Below are 15176 nucleotides of genomic sequence, written 5' to 3'. Positions count from 1 at the left end.
CCCCCCCATAATTGTACTACCAATGGCCGCCGCCATGTTTCACGGCCGGAAGAGGTTCTTTTCTTATTGTCCTCGGGGGGAAAACATGCTACGGAGAAGGACGTAGGGTCCGGTGCTGAACCCCAAACCTGGCGAGGCTTACTTGGAGACCTCTCTTGGGGTTGAGGTGAAATGAGGAGGATTTTATATCCGTGGGTGTAGGTTACAAAGGGGTTGCCTAGGTTTTCTCATGCTTAGCGAGAGACTTTTCCTGTCCGTGCTATTTTTCCCGCCCAAAAGGCCCTCCCCACTCAGCGCAGTAGGGGTCGAGTCCATTTGACTTCTCCGGCGCGCCGTCTCCAGAGAAGTTTGGTGGGGCGGAGTCGGCCTTGCCCCGCTCATCCCCCCAGGACGTCCGACGGTGCCCGCTGCCATGGCGACGCTGCTGCGCGGGCTTCTGCGCCCGCTCTGCGCCTTCCGAGGCAGTCCCGGCTCTTCTACAGGCAAGCGGCGGGGGCGCGGGAAGGAGGGCCGGGGATGTGACTCGCTCCGCTCCTTTGACCGCGCGGCTGTTTTCTTGCCCCGCAGGTGTTCCCCTCAGAGCCGTGAGCCATGGCGCCGGCCTGCTCTACCCCGAACACATTCCCACTTCCCCGCTGCAGAAGGTGCTGCTGGCTGCCGGCTCTGCCGGGATGGCGCTCTACGATCCCTATCGCCACGGTAAGGCAGCCCGCCCCGCCGGCGCTTTACTGGGGCAACTAGGGATCCGGAGTGATGCTGAAGCTCCAATGCTTTGGCCACCTGATGCGAAGAGCCGACTTATTGGAAAAGACCCCGATGCTGGGAAAGATTGAGGGCAGGAGGATAAGCGGGTCACAGAGGATGAGATGGTTGGATGGCATCACCGACTCAATGGACATGAGTTTGAGCAACTGCAGAAGATAGTGAAGGACAGAGAAGCCTGGCCTGCTGCAGTTCATGGAGTCGCAAGGAGTCGGACAGGACTAAGCGACTGAATAACAACCACGGGGATCCGGGGCCCGATGCGCCCTTGCCTTTAAAGCCCGGCAGGTCCCGGCCATTGTCAAAGCCTCCCCATTTGCTTGGTTAACTGTAGATTAGACTAGACCAGGATACCCAAACCTGGCTGCAAGTCATAATCATCTGAAACATTCATAAAAATTTAGATACCAGGGTCCCACCCTAAATTTACACAATCGGAATCTGCCAGGAGTGGGTAGCGGAGAAGGCAATGGCACCCCACTCCAGGACTCTTGCCTGGAAAATCCCATGGACAGAGGAGCCTGGTGGGCTGCAGTCCATGGGGTCTCTAAGGGTCAGACACGACTGAGCGACTTCACTTTCACTTTTCACTTTCATGCATTGGAGAAGGAAATGGTAACCCACTCCAGTGTTCTCCCCTGGAGAATCCCAGGAAAGGGGGAGCCTGGTGGGCTGCCCTCTATGGGGTCACACAGAGTCAGACACATTAAAGCAACTTAGCAGCAGCAGCAGGAGTGAGTAGGGGAGAATGGAAGGGAAGTGGGATCTGAGCTTCTGCCTTTTTAAACTGCTTCCTGGGAGATTCTGTTACCCAGACACACTGAGAACCTCTGGACTAGACAATTTATGAGCGCCCATCAAATGATAGCATACTGTTAGCATTTGGGATCGTGCATGGCTCATAATAAACGTTCAGTAAATGTTTGCTGGATGTTTTAATAGGACACTTTGGGATCCTGCAGTGTTTTTCTCATCCCCTCTAGGATTCTTAGGCCTGAAAGCACTATTCTTCTTTCCGGTAAAAATGATAATGCTGACTGCTCACTGAACCCTTATTTTACTTGCTTACTGTACTAAGTGTTTTATATGCGTAACCTTCTTGACTTTTAACATTGACCCTAAAAGAAAGGTATTACCTGCACTTCACATATTAGGACACTGAAGATTGGAAACGTGAAGCAGTTTGCACACAGTCACCTACATAGTGATCCACATGGGGCTCGAACCCAGCGCTGTCTGATGCCAGTCTGCCCATCCACAGAGACGCGACATTCTGTCCTGATGATGGATGTGAAAGTGATTTATTAACTCTTTGGAGCATTGTGCTAGCCAGGGCCACCTTACCGCGTTAGACTGATGACAATAGTAACTATAGCTTTATTGTGTGCCCGGTGATTCACTGTTTAACCTGAATCTTCATAACTAAGAGCTAGATACTCTGTTTTACCATGTATGAAATTAAGGTTTAGACCAAGTCAGATAATTTACCTAAGATCACAGCCTCTATTTGTCCCCATTTTTTTTCCTTTCAGACATGGTTGCAGTTCTGGGAGAGACCACAGGACACCGTACCCTGAAGGTCCTCAGGGACCAGATGAAGAGGGATCCAGAGGGTGCCCAAATCCTGCAGTAGGTCCCAGCTCTGCCTGGGGGATTGAGGGCATTCTTTGGGGATTCCGATTTCTCTGGAATCACATGGTGTTCCTCTAGGAAACTTTTCTTGATACCATGGCTGTGGATGGTTGCACAGGCTGGGCACTGCTCAACTCCATAGGTGTCATTCACATAGACAACTCTGATGACCTCTGGACAGTGCAGTATGGTGGCCTCAGCCCAGTTCCAACAACAGGGCTCTTGTGCCTCCCATAACATAGGCTGCCTGTAACTCCCACCCCTGCAGTGCCCTGTGTGACTACCCAGATCACATCTGAGTTCTCTTTACCTAAGGCACAAACCACAGCCTTAGCTTGTGGTAGTCTTCAGTCCCTGCCACCGGCCTGGCCAGTAGTAGGGGCTCCATTAGGACTTGACCCCATTGCTGCCCTCTGCCCCTTCACCTCTCACACCCTTGGTCTAGCTTGACCTTTCACCTGCCTTTGCTGGTGCCTTCCCAGTATCTGAGTCCTGCCTTCTGCTTCACAGGGAGCGTCCCCGGATCTCGCTGTCCACCCTTGACATGGGCAAGCTCCGGGGTCTTCCTGAGGGCTCCTTTGGCTGTGCGTATCTCCGTTTCCTGGATGTGAATGTGAGTCTCCAGCTTCTGTGCGTTTGGCAGTCACCAGGGAGGGCAGATGAATGGCTCATGAGTAATGTCCTGAGGAAGGAGGGGCCTGCGCCTCCACCATAGGCAGGACTGCCTTGCAGTCTCTCGTGCCAAGGCACTGTCATTTTCTGTGGTGCAGGCATGTGGGCCAGGAGCATCGCTCCAAGCAATTACACTCTCCTGCACTTACTAACCTCTACTGTGTGCCACATGGCAGGTTCACATGTGATCTCACTGAATTCCCCCCAACAACTCTGCCAAGATGAGGAAACTAAGGCTCAGAGAGGTTAAGCAACTTGTTGATTTCACAGGCCTGTATTATTGGAGGCAATATTCAAATCAGGATTATGCTCTTAACTATCGCATTGTGTCCCCTGTTGTAGAGACAGTGTGCCCCTTGGGTGTGACAAGTTGTGACACCCTCCAACCCCAGCCAGAGAGGACAGGAACTAGGTGGGCAGGACCCCCAACTACCGAGGAACTCATTCATTTCTTCAGAATCAGTCATGCGCCATCCACTGATCCAAGTGTGGGGATATAGTGGCAACTTAGACAGGCAAGGTCTTGCCCTCATGGAACTAATATTCTAGTGAGGAAACAGGTAGACCGTAAAGTAGTAAAAGAAGAAAACTTTTATGTGAAAATTCAGGCAAAATATTTATTTAGTACTTAAAACATACCAGATGGGACTTTTCCTGTGGTTTGGTTAAGATCTGCCTTCCAGTGCAGGGGCGCAGGTTCAGTTCCCGGTGAGGGAACTAAGATCCCGCATGCCTCACGGTGCAACCAGAAGAAGAAAAATCACACCAATGTCCTCAGCTGGGACACACTGCATCAAACTAGGAAAGCGCCTGTCCTTGTGAGGCTTCTGTCCTCGCGGGTGGTGCTGTGAGGACAACAGTCTACTCGATAGAGGGCAAGGGTGGGGTCGGGGTGGCTGGTGGCCACTTCCAACAGGGTGGTCATAGGAGGCCCTGCCGAAACACTGTGTACCTCAGACTGGGACTCGAACCCAGCCAAAACCCACGGTCTTGAAGCTCAGGTTCTTGATGTCTCATCACAGACAATTGAGAGACAAAGTGGTAAGAAGTGAGTTTATTCAGAGAGAAACACACTTCACAGACAGAGTGTGGGCCACCGCAGAAGGTGAGAGTGGTGGCCTCGAAATGTGGCGGGGTTTGTTTTTTTATGGGCTGGGTAATTTCATAGGCTAATGAGTGAGAGGATTATTCCAACTATTTTGGGCAAGGGGTGGAGATTTCCAGGAGGCTAAGGAGGAGTCACTTCTGAGGAGAGCTGGGGAAGAGCATTCTTTTTTTTTTTTTTTTTTTAATTTTTTTTTTTTATTATTATTATTTTTTTTTTCCAGTGGGTTTTGTCATACATTGATATGAATCAGCCATGGATTTACATGTATTCCCAATCCCGATCCCCCCTCCCACCTCCCTCTCCACCCGATTCCTCTGGGTCTTCCCAGTGCACCAGGCCGGAGCACTTGTCTCGTGCATCCCTCCTGGGCTGGTGATCTGTTTCACCATAGATAGTATACATGCTGTTCTTTTGAAATATCCTACCCTCACATTCTCCCACAAAGTTCAAAAGTCTGTTCTGTATAAGCCACTTTTTAAATGGCATTTTTATAGCCTGAACAGACTAAAATATTCAATAAGATTTCACACTCTGGGCCAAAAACCAGGCAACTAAGATGGCAGAGAGAATATTTAAAATCCTAATTCCAGCAGTTTGGGGGTGGGAAAAATGCCCAAACTCTTTGGGAACAACCCATATCCCTGATGGCTCATTGGTAAAGAATCCGCCTACCAATGCAGGAGATGCAGGAGACTCAAGTTTGATCCCTGGGTTGGGAAGATCTCCTGGAGGAGGAAATAGCAACCCACTCCAGTATTCTTGCCTAGAAAATCCCATTGACAGAGCAGCGTGGCAGGCTACACTCCATAGGGTTGCAAGGAGTCAAACAACTGAAGCAACTGAGTACACATATACAAAGAACCAGTGATCTAATAAGAGCCTTTTTCTCCTTTTCCAGAAAAGTCTCGAAGTGTCTTGTTGGCCTAGTGTACTAAGTAAAGGGAAGCCCACTAAGTAATTTAGAAATATTTTCCCATATAAACTGTTCAGTAAGTCAGCTGGATCTTAGCAGAAATCACAGTTCAGAGCTGACAGCGATTGTGCAGATAGATCATCAAGCCTAATTGGTTCCTACAGTTGAAGTTTTAACTGTGGTTTCAATGATCCAACATTTATAAAACCCATTTACTTTCTTCCGTGACCTCATGCTCTGCTTCATTATGCATTTGAAAGTTTCCATATCCAGCAGCTGTCTTCCTCTCTTCTCATACTCCTGAAAGAGTGCATTTAAGTGCCGTAGCTCTTCAAGAGTCACTTGATGTTCGATCTGTCAGCATGAGATGTTTCTAACCTTCCCAAAGCAGTACCTGCTCTTTGTCTTCTCCAGCTCATGGTATCAGGTGGCCAAACCTGCCAGGGACTCCTGTACTGATTAGAATGATGTCTGCTTGGCCCCCAAGGGCAATTACTGATGATCAGAGGGATGCCAGGTGAAGAAAATCTTGCTACTTTCTTGCTGGGAGCAGCCAGTGCCGATGAGCGGTACCTGTGGTGCTGGCTTGCGCCTCACTGTGCCTGGATTTGTAACTGGAGTACCTGGGTATGTTCCTCCTCTCTCCCCTCCTCCCCAGGTGTCGGGGAAGAGCATTCTGAGCAGAGGAACTGGCAAGTGCGAGGCTATGTGTGTTTAGGAAAAGGAAAACTGATCCATGTGGCCAGTATAGCTTCAGGGGAATGAGTTGTGGGGAGGCCGCCAGTGGGCTGGGAGGTCGGCCTAGCTCAGCCAGGCCCTGCACGCCACAGGAAGTGTCACCCCGAAACTGGGTTACCCCCAAAGCCACTCTTGGTGGGTGTTGAGCCTAAAGATACAACCAAACCAAAGATCAGGAGAAGGAAGGATTTATTACTTGCAGTGTGTATGGAGAACACCAGGGATCTTTCCCAAAGCATTGTCTGTTAACAGCAAAATTGGGGAAACTTTAAGCTGACAGTATATTCATATTCATGAAGGGGCTTGTTGTTCAGAATTCCGTAAGCAGAGGAGCCTGGCAGGCTACAGTCCAGTTCAGTTCAGCCACTCAGTTGTGTCCGACTCTTTGCAACTCCGTGGACTGCGACACGCCAGGCTTCCCTGTTCATCACCATCTCCCAGAGCTTGCTCTAACTTATTTCATTCAAGTTGGTGATGTCATCCAACCATCTTGTCCTCTGTCATCCCTTTCTCCTCCTGCCTTCAATCTTTCCCAGCAACAGGGTCTTTTCTAATGAGTCATCTCTTGGCATCAGGTGGCCAAAGTACTGGAGCTTCAGCTTCAGCATCAGTCCTTCCAATGAATATTCAGGACTGATTTCTTTGAGGATTGACCAGTTTGATCTCCTTGCAGTCCAAGGGACTCTCAAGAGTCTTCTCCAACACCACAGTTCAAGATCATCAATTCTTCTGCACTCAGCTTTCTTTATGGTTCAGCTCTCACATGCATACATGATCACTGGAAAAACCATAGCTTTGACTAGATGGGCCTTTGTTGGCAAAGTAACGTCTCTGCTTTTAAATAATGCTATCTAGATTTATCATAGCTTTTCTTCCAAGGAGCAAGCATCTTTTAATTTCATGGCTGCAGTCACCATCTGCAGTGATTTTGGAGCCCAAGAAAATAAAAGTCTCTCACTTTTTCCATTGTTTCCCCATCTATTTGCCTTGAGGTGATGGGACCAGGTGCCATGATCTTACTTTTCTAAATGTTGAGTTCCAAGCCAGCTTTTTCACTCTCCTCTTTCACCTTCATCAAGAGGCTCTTTAGTTCCTCTTTGCTTTCTGCCATGAGGGTGGTGTCATCTGCATATCTGAGGTTATTGATATTTCTCCTGGCAGTCTTGATTCCAGCTTCTGCTTCATCCAGGCTGGCATTTCGCATGATGAACTCTGCATATACTCTTGCAAACTCCGGGAGTTGGCGATGGACAGGGAAGCCTGGCGTGCTGTAGTCCATGGGATTGCTGAGTCAAACATGAATGAGCAACTGAACTCTGCATATAAGTTAAATAAGCAGGGTGACAATATACAGCCTTGACATACTCCTTTCCCAATTTTGTTGTTCCATGTCCAGTTCTAACTGTTGTTTCTTGACCTGCATACAGGTTTCTCCAGAGGCAGGTAAGGTGATCTGGTATTCCCATCTCTTGAAGAATTTTCATTTGTTCTGCTCTACACAGTCAAAGGCTTTAGCATAGTCAGTGAAACAGAAGTAGATGTTTTTCTGGACCTCTCTTGCTTTTTCTATGATCCAACCGATGTTAGCAATTTGACCTCTGTTTCCTCTGCCTTTTCTAAATCCAGCTTGAACATCTGGAAGTTGTCAGTTCACATACTACTGAAGCCTAGCTTGGAGAATTTTGAGCATTACTTTGCTAGCGTGTGAAATGAGTGCAATTGTGCGGTAGTTTGAACATCCTTTGGCATTGCCTTTCTTTGGGGTTGGAATGAAAACTGACCTTTTCTAGTCCTGTGGCCACTGCTGAGTTTTCCAAATTTGCTGGCATATTGAGTGCAGCACTTTCACAGCATCATCTTTTAGGATTTGAAATAGCTCAGCTGGAATTCCATCACCTCCACTAGCTTTGTTCATAGTGATGCTTCCTAAGGCCCACTTGACTTCACATTCTAGGATGTCTGGCTCTAGGTGAGTGATCATACCATGGTAGTTATCTGGGTCATTAAGATTTTTTTGTGTAGTTCTTCTGTGTATTCTTGCCACCTCTTCTTGATATCATCTACTTCTTTTAGTTCCATATGGTTTCTGTCCTGTATTATGCCCATCTTTGCATGAAATGTTCCCTTGGTATCTCTGATTTTCTTGACGAGATCTCTAGTTTTTCTCATTGTATTATTTTCCTCTATTCCTTTGCATTGTTCACTTAGGAAGGCTTTCTTATCTCCTTGCTGTTCTCTGGAACTCTGCATTCAGATGGGTATATCTTTCCTTTTCCCCTTTGCCTTTCGTGTCTCTTTTTTTCTCAGCTGTTTGTAAGGCCTCCTCAGACAACTATTTTGCCTTTTTGCATTTCTTTTCCTTGGGGATGGTTTTGATCACTGCCCCCTGTACTATGTCACGAACCTGCGTCCATAGTTCTTCAGGCATTCTATCAGATCTTGAGCAGAGAATTCAGCATAGAATTGGAGCAAAGGTCGACAGGGTCCAAGTCTTAGTTGATTGATGTCAGGAGAGTCAGGTCAACATCATCATTTCTTAACTAGTCTGGGATCTTAGCATGTAGATACCACTCTCCACCTGGATGGGGGCCTTAGTTCCTATAGAAAAGTGTAAAGATACATATCAGATTGTTAATGTATATTCTTTGAGGAGGAGCTGGGACTCTTTTATATTTGAACTATTATTTCTTGATGGCTCAGACGGTAAGGAGTCTTCCTGCAGTGCTGGAGACCCAGATTCGATCCCTGGGTTGGGAAGATCCCCTGTAGAAGGAAATGGCAACCCACTCCAGTATTCTTGCCTGGAGAATCCCATGGACAGAGGAGCCTGGCGGGCTGCAGTCCACGGGGTCACAAAGGGTCAGACATGACTGAGCAACTAACACTTTCACTTCTCTTTCATTGTTTCTTTTTTTTTTTTTTTTTTTTATTTTTTTTTATTATTATTATTATTTTTTTTTTCCAGTGGGTTTTGTCATACATTGATATGAATCAGCCATGGATTTACATGTATTCCCAATCCCGATCCCCCCTCCCACCTCCCTCTCCACCCGATTCCTCTGGGTCTTCCCAGTGCACCAGGCCGGAGCACTTGTCTCGTGCATCCCTCCTGGGCTGGTGATCTGTTTCACCATAGATAGTATACATGCTGTTCTTTTGAAATATCCCACCCTCACATTCCCCCACAAAGTTCAAAAGTCTGTTCTGTATTTCTGTGTCTCTTTTTCTGTTCTGCATATAGGGTTATCGTTATCACCTTTCTAAATTCCATATACATGTGTCAGTATGCTGTAATGTTCTTTATCTTTCTGGCTTACTTCACTCTGTATAATGGGCTCCAGCTTCATCCATCTTTCATTGTTTCTTAACTGCTTTTCCTCAGTTCCTGCATCCCTTTATTCCTTTAAGATCATTAATTACTGAGACATGTTGAAGCGCAAGCATTGTGTCCAGGTTTAGATCACAAGTTGACTTAGGCTTTATAATGGCTTCTCTAATCTCAAGAATGTCATGCCTGGTTCTCTTTCTCCATGGGCCCCCTACCCTATCTGCTTAGAGACAAAGTCTGTATTTTGTAATAGAAGCAATAGGAAGCCATTGAGGTTTCGAACCAGATAGTAACATGTTCTGCTTTATAAAAGGACCTTAGGCTATAGCAGAGCAGAATCTCTGTTCCTACCCTTCCCTGCCCCCCCAGCACATACACATCCCATTAGAGCACCTCTGTCAAGTTGCCATCCAGTCCAGCTGCAGGAGCCAACCAGCCTGGAGGAGGTGAAAGAGTGAGCCAAGGTTGCTCTTGAGCAAGGTTTCTCAGCCTTGCCACTGTTGACTTTGGGGCTCGAGAGTTCTCTGTTGTAGGGCAGCGCTGTGCATTGTAGGAAACATCCCTGGCTTCTACATACTAGATTCCAGTAGCACTTGCCCCAGTAAGTTGTGACAACCTTAAATGTCTCCAGACACTGCAGCTATCCTCAGGTAGACGGTTGAGAACATCTGCTTTAGATTATTGTCCTTGAGAAAATAATCATCTTCCTGTCCTCTCCTGTACTGCTCCCTATTGCCCGTGCCTCTTCTTATACCGTCACCCAGAAATTTCACCAAGATGCAAGTTTATTTCATCAATGGGAAGTTGGCTCCAGGTACCACCCAGAAAAGGATATTCTCCTTCTGAAGTCCCCCAGAGCCTTTTGTCCTATTGTTGTAGACAGGACGGGACTGCCAAGGCCTCCCTGGGCACCTTGCTTAGCCACAGCCTTAAGTAACAGCCCTGGAGATTGTGATACTTGTAGAGTATAGAAACCCAGCAGCCCACAAAACGTAAGGGAACACCTTTGTCCCAGTGGAGGTTTAGCTCAAAGGTCAAGGTGAGGCCACCGCCCCTGAGACTGACTGCTAGCCTTTCTTTCCATCTTTAAAGCCCTGGGCAAATCACTTGACCTCTGAGCCTCAGACTCTTTATCTGAGGTTAGGAAACCTCATGTTTATCTTCCAAGGCACTTATATGGCTGATTAATAATGGATGTTAAGGCTTTGGAATCCAGCAGGCTGTGTTCAGAATCCTGACTCAGCCACTTGATTAGCTGTGTGATCTCTGACAAAGTTACTTTATCTCTCCTTTTTTTCTTATCTGTATCTGAGGCTGATAGCAATATCTACCCCCAGGTGTTCTCAGGACGTGGCATGACAATATGTATGGAGGACTTCATACAGTGCTGGCACATAGTAGGTGTCGGCCTTCACTGACCACCTTCAGCTTCACACGGCAGATAGAACTCTATAGAAGAAATTAGAACCAGGGACCCAATGAAGTCACAAACACAGACCATGGCACTGGGCTAGCAGCCCCCAAAATAGAGGCACCAAATCCCTTGACCTCTGGACAGGCTGAGCTCATGCTCTGAAACTAGGAAGACCTACTCTGCATGGTGCCGCTGAGAACTCAGAGAGGCAGTGGGCAGGTATAGAAGGACAGTTGCCATCTCTGCTGGTGGGCAGGTAAAGAAGGACAGTTGCTATCCCTGCCTGGGGTCAGAAAGTGCCTGGGGCTGGCCTTTTACTCCTGCATTTACAAGAATTGATTCCCAGGCCTTGGAGACAGAACAGAGAGCCCGGTCTTGGGCTGATGACAGGCTACTGCAGCACTGTTCACGGCGATAGCAGGCTTACCATGAAGGGAATTTAGAATCTGCTGCTATCAGATAAACAAAAACAAAATAGAAACAGGTAGTATTACTTTTAATAACATATCTTGTTTTGGTGTGCTAAAATACCATTTCAGTATGTAATTGATACTATAAAATTATTGAGATTTCGCATTATTCTTGTCATGCCAAGTCTTGGAACTCCAGTGTGTATTTCGCACATACAGCACATCTCAGTTGGCACTTGTTTCATTTCAAGGCTTGGTGGCTGCCACAATTGGCTGCTGTACCCGACAGTGCTGGTGTGAACAAGAGACATTGATGATCACGTGCACCAGACATCACGATACAGTCATGTCAGATGCCACAGAAAAGTACCGGGTGCTATAAGAGACCATAACGTGGACCTGATCTGTCTGGAGGTCAGGGGTAGCCTCCTGCAGAAGGGACACTTAAGCCCGCATGTAAGGGACAGGTAGGAATTGTCAAAGGGAAAGAGCACCCTAGGCCAGGAGCAGCTAATCTGAAGAAGGGGGGGGCCTTGGGTGCATCTTTTCTCCCCCCGCCTCATTTTATTTCCAATGGTGGTTCAAAAAAAAAAAACCATAAGATTTATATCTTAGTCATCTCTAAATGGGCAGTTCAGTAGTGTGTTAAATATAGTCACATTGTTGTGAAACCAATCACCGGAGCTCTTTCATCTTGTAAAAACTGAAACTCAATATCAGTAAACACCTCTGTTTCCCCCTCCCCGCCAGGGGTTTCTGAGATTCCAGCAGGGGGTGTACATCCTGTGTGAGTTGGGGTAGGCCACGGGGGCGCCCCCTATATTCCCTGCCTGCAGACTCCCCTGTCAGCAGGTGCGGACAGACCTAAAGTCCTGAGATAGTTCTGGTGCAGTGTGAATTTGGTGGCATGGTTGAGAGTCGAGGGGAGGCTGGGAAATTGGACCTCGGGAACCATGAGGAAGGGGTCTAGGGAGGGCTCATGGTTGTCAGGGGGCTTCCCCAGTGGCTCAGACAGTAAAGAATCTGCCTGCAATGCAGGTGACCCAGGTTCAATCCCTAGGTCTGAAAAATTCCCCTGGAGAAGGAAATGGCAACCCACTCCAGGCCAAGTACTCTTGGCCTGGAAAATCCCATGGATGGAGAATCCTGGCAGGCTACAGGCTATGGGGTCGCAGAGTCGGACACGACTGATTTCACTTTCATGATCCTCAGAGGGTCTCCCCAGACACCCGCGCACCCACCCGCTTCGTGGACGACGAGGAGCTGGCATACGTGATCCAGCGGTACCGGGAGATCCACGACATGCTCCACACCTTGCTGGGCATGCCCACCAACATCCTGGGTGAGTGCTGGCCAGCCAGCAACCCCTGGATGCTTCCAGAGTGGGGGTGGGGTGGAGCATACCCCGTGAGGGGCCTGGCTGGGGCCGGGCCCTCCATTCAGCCTGTCTCCCGATCTATCTGCAGGGCCAGGTCAGGGCACACCTGTTTCAGCCACTCACCAGTTAGCTGACTCAGTGCTTCATTTTTCACTTTACCAGAACATCGTGGTGTATCTGGGCCACACATCCCCATCTCCACCCCCAGTGCCTCTGATGGCTCCTACACTGACGTGGCAGCGTCCAGACACCTGGGCTCCCCACGCTCTGAAACCCTCAGCGGTTCCCGGGGGCCTGGACTCCTCAGCCTGGCTTTTGGAGTCCCACACCCTGACCCCAAGCTTCCTTTCCAGCCTTTACCTCCTTCTGCTCTTTCTTGGACCCTCTTCCCCCACCCCAAACCAAGTGCCCCAAGGCCCAGCACAGGCCAGGACTGGGCACTGCTGACCCCCGGTAGAGATCGGAGTGGAGCAGACGCCTCGCCGTGTCCTGCCCTGAGCATCACTGGCCTCTCCTCCCCCGGCCCGTCCTCACTTCTCACCCACTTCCTCACCCTGCCTGCCAGGAGAGATCGTGGTGAAATGGTTTGAGGCTGTCCAGACTGGCCTGCCCATGTGCATCCTGAGTGCACTCTTCGGACCGATCCAACTCAGCGCCCAGTAAGTTCTCAAGGGCTGAGGGGTCAGGGGAAGGTTCAGGGCTCCAGGAAATGGGAAGAGCCCACAGCCTTTCTGAGCAGCCCCAGTGGATCTCAGGAAGCCAGGATGGGAAGGCTGGGGCAGAGCGTGAACCTGGCCTAGCGCAGGGGCTCCAGGATGAGGTGTGAAGCTTGGACGCTTCATAGGACTTGAGGGTTTCACGGGCCAGGCCCCAGTATCGAGTGAGAACAGTTGGGTCAGGAAACCTGGGGCTGGTGGGGTGGGGGTGCGGGTCCCTGGGGACGCAGTCTGGCATTAGTTTCTGGAGGTGGGGCGAGCCCTCGATTTAAAACTGGGCTTTGGTGTGTTCAGAATGTGTGGCTTTGAGCATAGGGCTTTTACCTCACTGAGCTTTTGTTTCCTCATCTGAAGTGGGGCTGGGAACTGCCTCCTCTTGGGTCTGTGTGTGGATTAACTGAGGACACACACGTTGGCTCCAGGCAGGTGGCGTGCCCGGCGCTTAGGGCCCCGGGTCCTCTGTCTTCTCTCTCCTCTGCGGCCCCACAGGAGCCTGCGATTGCTGATCTCGGAGCTGATCCCATGGGCAGTTGAGAATGGCCGCAGAGCCCCATGTGTCCTCAACGTGTACTATGAGCGGCGCTGGGAACAGCCCCTGCAGGCCCTGCGGCAGGAGCTGGGCATCACGGAGCCACCCCTGCGTGTGGAGGGCCTGGTGTAGGCCCTGAGCGCCTGAGGCCCCACCCCACCCCACCCCACCCCCCTCTTCTGCTGGGAGTGGAGCACGCCTCTGCCAGTACATGGGTTCCTCCACTGTGAACTCTGACCCTTGGACGTCACTCATTATAATTTATCATAACCGCCGCAGAGCGGCTTTGAAGGCCAACCTGGGAGGGAGCAGCCAGTGGAGCTCCTAGGGGAGCCAGGAGCGAACCCCGTGTGCTCAGGGATTGCTCAGGTCCACAACGCATGTGCCCGAGCCCTCCCTGCCTGCCAGTGTTCTCTGGGTGCCAGGCTGGGGGGTCTTCACAGGGGGAAGGGCTGCCCTTGATTCCCAAGGCCTGAAGAGGGAGGCAGAGGGGCAGGTGGGTCTCTGCTGTCTGAATAAAGGCTCCCATCAGGTCCCGAGTCTGCTTCTCCCGTCTCTGCCCAGTGCTGCCCATGACCCTGGCAGGCTTGGACCATCGAGCGCTGAGGGCAGACACTCCCTCCAGCCAGAGCTTCTGCTGCTTTTCCCTGCTGCTCTAGGATTCAAATTCCCCACTTCTCCTCTGCCTTCTAGCAGAGGGACTTAGGGCAGATCTCTTCTGCTCTGTGGATCTGTTGCATCATCAGTAGAAGGGATTGAAGTGGCCCCCACCTCCCAGGGTTGCTCTGGGGGTTCGTGAGGTGATGCCCAGAGAAGGGGCCCAAGTAGGAGCTGTTCTATTCTTGCTGTGTTCTCAGTGGGAGGAGGTGACTGTGAGGCTGCAGGCTCCCTTTGGAGTAGCACCCAGGCATTTTCCTTGAGTCAGAGCCAAGAATTGTGGACAGGCAGGGTGAAGAGCGTTGTCAGAAGGGTAGGCGGCCCTGTCTTGGGATTTACAGCCAGAAAGACTCCCAGGGTGGCAGAACCTTTAGAAGTTTTGGAGGCTAGCCCCTCATTGTGTGGGCAGGGCGATGGAAGGCCCAGACGTAAGCAAGGAGGTGTCTGGAGAAAGAACACAGGCCACACAGCCTGGCTGGTTGTGCCGCAGCCTCCCTGTGGATAATAAGGGCTGCAGTTTACGGCTGTACCCCAGGTGCATTACCACATCACCTCCAACAACGCAAGGACAGAGGTGGTACCATCACCTGTATTTCATTGAGGCAGTAGGAGCGGAGATAGGGCTGGAATCAGGGACTGTCCGAAGACCTGGCTGGCACAGCCACCTTGGCACCTCAGCCTTCCTCACACCCACCATGTACCCAGTCCAGCACTCCCGGTGGCAGAGGGAGAGTGGGAGGCTGGAGGCCTATGTTGAAACCATGGCCTTTTCAAGAGGGAAGCCTCGTCCTAAGCACTTTGAACTTCTGCAGGACGAGGAGCAGGTCGGGGCGAGCTCCCTGTACTTCATTCATCCTCACAGTACAGGCCACCTTTCCAGTCCTACCAGCTGCTGCCCCGGGCCCCGAGCACCTCCACC

The 15176-nt window shown here is 50.1% G+C and overlaps 1 protein-coding gene across 2 annotated transcripts; it reads left to right on the top strand.

Moving 5' to 3' along the window:
• Nucleotides 1–90: 90 nt before the first annotated feature.
• COQ4 (coenzyme Q4) lies at nucleotides 91–14134 on the top strand. Of its 2 annotated transcripts, XM_061154528.1 has the most exons (8): nucleotides 91–482; nucleotides 568–699; nucleotides 2295–2391; nucleotides 2905–3007; nucleotides 10491–10550; nucleotides 12190–12319; nucleotides 12921–13014; nucleotides 13561–14134. In XM_061154528.1, exons 1-8 carry the CDS (start codon nucleotides 413–415, stop codon nucleotides 13730–13732), a joined length of 858 nt encoding a protein of 285 aa, XP_061010511.1. In that variant the 5' UTR covers nucleotides 91–412; the 3' UTR covers nucleotides 13733–14134. The 2 variants fall into 2 exon arrangements, with proteins under 2 accessions (XP_061010511.1, XP_061010512.1); XM_061154529.1 differs by lacking the exon at nucleotides 10491–10550 and having other exon boundaries at nucleotides 93–482.
• The last annotated feature ends 1042 nt before the right edge of the window (nucleotides 14135–15176 follow it).

Source organism: Dama dama, chromosome 11 (genome assembly GCF_033118175.1).
Source record: "Dama dama isolate Ldn47 chromosome 11, ASM3311817v1, whole genome shotgun sequence".
NCBI classification, from domain to species: Eukaryota; Metazoa; Chordata; class Mammalia; order Artiodactyla; family Cervidae; genus Dama; species Dama dama.
This window is presented reverse-complemented; position numbering and strand designations above follow the sequence as displayed.

Bases quoted from the DNA above. Each gene is read 5' to 3' on its own strand.
- COQ4 (XM_061154528.1), top strand. From the start codon at position 413: ATGGCGACGCTGCTGCGCGGGCTTCTGCGCCCGCTCTGCGCCTTCCGA. The intron at 483-567 runs GCAAGCGGCGGG...CTTGCCCCGCAG, and splicing joins CAGTCCCGGCTCTTCTACAG to GTGTTCCCCTCAGAGCCGTG. The intron at 10,551-12,189 runs GTAGGTGTCGGC...CATGATCCTCAG, and splicing joins TCATACAGTGCTGGCACATA to AGGGTCTCCCCAGACACCCG.